Here is a 3,512-nt window from a genome sequence, read left to right as displayed (position 1 = left end):
AACCAAATTGCTTGTCCACTAGGGTGGGAGAATATGAGGAGACCCCCAACTTAGAATCAACAGTTTCAGATGTAAGTTACAGTCCCCCAAAGATAAACCCTTCAGATGCTTGGTATTATTTCTAGGAAGTAACAAGTAAAATACTGATTGCCTCCGTGCAAATTCTGACTCTGCTCTATATTCTGTACCTCAATATCTTCTTCCCTAAAATGAGGACAACTGTGCCTGTCTTTTAGGTTTGTTTAAAAATGAAACAAGTTAGTACTTGTGAAACATTATTTTAGCCAAGAATACTAAAGTGGTTTCCATTTTTCCAGTGCTTTCTCAGAAAGATGTAGCTAAAAGCATCAGGTCTGAGTTCCTATTAATAATTCACTATTGACCTTGAACAAGTTACTTCACCTTTCGTGGCCTCATTTTCTCACCTGGGGTCTTAAATGATGTTTCAAAGATAACACACGCTCTAAGATGGATGTTGCGATAATGGATGTTGTGGAATGAACAAACTTCAGTTGAGAGGTTGGGGCAAAGAGATCACCAGCACGCCCTCTAGTTTTAACACTTCCTGTGATCCAGAGTCTCCCAACAGAGCAGTGGGGAGCATGAAGTCGCAATTGTCTATCTATATTGGGGAAGATGAAGTGCAATTGTCTGTCTATATTGGGAACCACTCCTGCAGAACACCATACCATTTGCTGAAATGAATTCTGAAGGTATTACACAAAATACTACGTCCTTTATTGTGATAATCTAGCAATGTATGTGCTAATATTGGACTGAACAAAGGCCTGAATATAAAAATAAATAGCATTTATTTTGTCCGAAGCGGCTGTAAGGGTCCGAGGTCCCAGCGCGCGGAGAGCGCCCTAAGGGGAGGGCCCGAGGCCCGAGCGCCTTCAGGGGAGCAGCAGGGAGCCCAGCAGCAGCTCACCCTGGCCCAGCCGGCGGCCCCGCTCACTGCCGCGGCCCGGCTTCTCCGCCTGGACGCGCACCGCCAGGCGGCGCACCTGCTCCTCCGACAGCCCGTCCAGGAACACTTCCTGGTCGAAGGCGGCCTTGCGGCTCGGCCGCACCACGGCGCTGCGCTGCGGGCGCGTCTTGCCTGGAGAGCGCAGGACGAAGCTGACGCGGCAGCCCACGGCTCGGGGCTCGGCGGTCCCTGCGGGGAGGCCCTCGGCGCCTAGCAGCCGCACGCGGAGCCGCCCGCTGGCCCGGCTGTACTCGGCTGCCAGGCGCAGGGCGCCCCCGTCGCGGCCCAGGGCCACGGTGCCCTCGGCCTCCAGGCGCTCGGGCCGCGGGTCGGGGCCAGGCGGTGGAGGCGGCGGCGGGGACGCGGAGGGGGCCCGGGCCGGGGGCCGCGAGCCGGCGCCGCGCTCGTCGTCGTCGTCGTCGTCCCCCCTGGACACGGAGCGGGCGCGCGCCAGGGTACGGCTCCTCCGGGCCCGCAGCGCGCGGCTCAGCAGTCCTTCGGGGGCGCGCAGGAGGCGGTGGGCGCGGGGCGGCGGCTTGGGCACGTCCGGGGTCTGCCGTGGGCCGGCGGGGATCGCGGGGTCGGGGTCCGGGGCTGCGCCCGGGAGCAGGAGCGGAGCGGCGCCGGCGCCCCCGAGGAAGAGTGACTCCTTGCGGCGGGTGTGCGGGCTCTCGAGCAGCGCGCAGAAGCCGTAGGCGGTGCGCGCGCGCGGCAGGTGCGGCAGCGAGAGCGCGGCCTGCGAGCGCGGGTCCCAGTCCGTGTGCCCGGCGCCGTCGTCGATTTCTGCAGCTTGGATCCAGGAAACCCGGAGCGCAGCCAGGGCGGTGCCCGGCGCAAGTCGCGGGGGGATGCAGAACTCAGGGATGCGGTCCGGGGTGAGCACGTTTTCCCACGCGGCGGGCGTGAGGGCCGGGGCTTGGTGGCCGCGGGTCCGAAGAATCCCGTTCCTGCCCTTCAGGAGGCGCTCGGGACCCAAGCGGAGCCTCTCCAGGCACCACATAAGGCGGCGGATGCCGGATGCAAGGACACTGCGGGTGCTGGTCAGCCTGCACTTCACAGTGTTACACCAGTCGTCGCAGGGAGCTCTGCAAGGCGCCACAATTCCTGTGTCTTTTCTCCTACTTTAGGGGTGCTTTCTTCTTCCTCCCCTGGGACAATTCCAGCTGCCCTTCTCGCTGCTATTGCGAGCTATGTCTCAGTGACTGAAGAACAATCGTTCTTCTCTTGTCTTTAGCAGTCCTGTACACTTCGGGGCTTGTTGATTTAATCTCGATCCTCCGCTGGCCCAAGGAGGAGGTTCTCAAAATGTTGGCCTCTCACTTTGGTCGTGCCGTCCTCAGTGCCAAGAAGAGCTTTGCTTGTGCAATCGTTTCCCGAATCCTTGGATTATTGCACTCTAGTCCTTGGCGAGAATTAGAATAATAATTATTATCCCCTCTAGGACTCACGGCTTGCTCCCAGGAGAGTTAAACAAGGTGGGTTCCTCCTCCCGTACCTGGGGTCCGGTGTCAGATGGGTGTCTGCACGGTTCTGCCTGAGGCACCCAGCCAGGGAGGCGCGTCACCTCCACAAAGTTCAAAGCGCGCGCGGCCGGATTCAGCACCGCTGTTCAAGGACAGCCGGCCTGCGCCTTTATACTTGCAGCCCTGACCGCCGGCCAATGCCCGGGCGCGAGAGGCGCTGCTTGGTAACCCGATGCCAGGCCTTCCGCTCTGCCACGTGGCTACGTGGACTGCGCAAATTCAAAACATCCAGTTCCTTCTCTCCCTTATGCCTGGTGGGTCTGTTATTCTCAGAAACCCTAAACAAGTTTCTATTTTCTCACGTGCTAAAAAGGTTAAATCTCGACTATATCGAGAGTCATTGGGAGCATCGCCGCAGGGATGAATGTGAATCCACCGAAGCACTCTACGCCCACCACTAAAAGAAGATGCAAGTCGGGTTTGTCTTATTTTTACCTAATACCGTCCCTGTCCTCCAAAAAGCCAGCCTTCGAAGTTTCTTACCTGCTTTCTGATGTTCAGACCTGATTTTAAATGTATTTTCTTTGTTGATTAGAATTCATTCGGTACCGGAACCTTATGGAGTGCTGAAAATATTCCGCATCTTGATCTGGGTGTGGTTACAGAGGTGTTTCCATATGTTAAGAAATCAGTTAGTATACACTTAAAATTACTGTAAGATTGTGTGTATCTCATATGGTAATTAAAAATCACAACCCATTTCTTAAGCCTTTGTGTGCTGATTTTTGATTGGGAATATATACTCCTGCATACAACTGCTGTTGGAACCATGCTTTGAAGACACCCTCGCCACCTCTGGCCTTTCTAGGCTGTCTCCACCTGGGAGACCCTTTTTATTCCTTTTGAAAACTGACTTATGTTCATTCTGTAGAACTGCTTCTGGCTAGCTCAGCTTAAAAGAGATCTGAGGCATTTTGTTCAGAATTTGGGTGTATGCTATTTCTGCTTAAAATCCTTCCTTGTAAGTTAATTGTTTCTCCAAATAATGTTTAGTAATTAAACAAAATAAGGTTCAGTGA

General features: G+C 55.1%; 1 protein-coding gene across 1 annotated transcript; it reads right to left on the bottom strand.

Moving 5' to 3' along the window:
• Positions 1-896: 896 nt before the first annotated feature.
• On the bottom strand, positions 897-2,000 carry C2CD4A (C2 calcium dependent domain containing 4A). Its single transcript, XM_044232411.1, has one exon. The coding sequence runs from the start codon at positions 1,968-1,970 to the stop codon at positions 897-899; it is 1,074 nt and encodes a 357-aa protein (XP_044088346.1). The 5' UTR covers positions 1,971-2,000.
• Positions 2,001-3,512: the final 1,512 nt, after the last annotated feature.

This window comes from Neovison vison, chromosome 13, assembly GCF_020171115.1.
Source record: "Neovison vison isolate M4711 chromosome 13, ASM_NN_V1, whole genome shotgun sequence".
Classification (NCBI taxonomy): domain Eukaryota; kingdom Metazoa; phylum Chordata; class Mammalia; order Carnivora; family Mustelidae; genus Neogale; species Neogale vison.
Note: the sequence above shows the minus strand (reverse complement) of the source record. Positions and strands in the feature narration are given on the sequence as shown.

Bases quoted from the DNA above. Each gene is read 5' to 3' on its own strand.
- C2CD4A (XM_044232411.1), bottom strand. From the start codon at position 1,970: ATGTGGTGCCTGGAGAGGCTCCGCTTGGGTCCCGAGCGCCTCCTGAAG.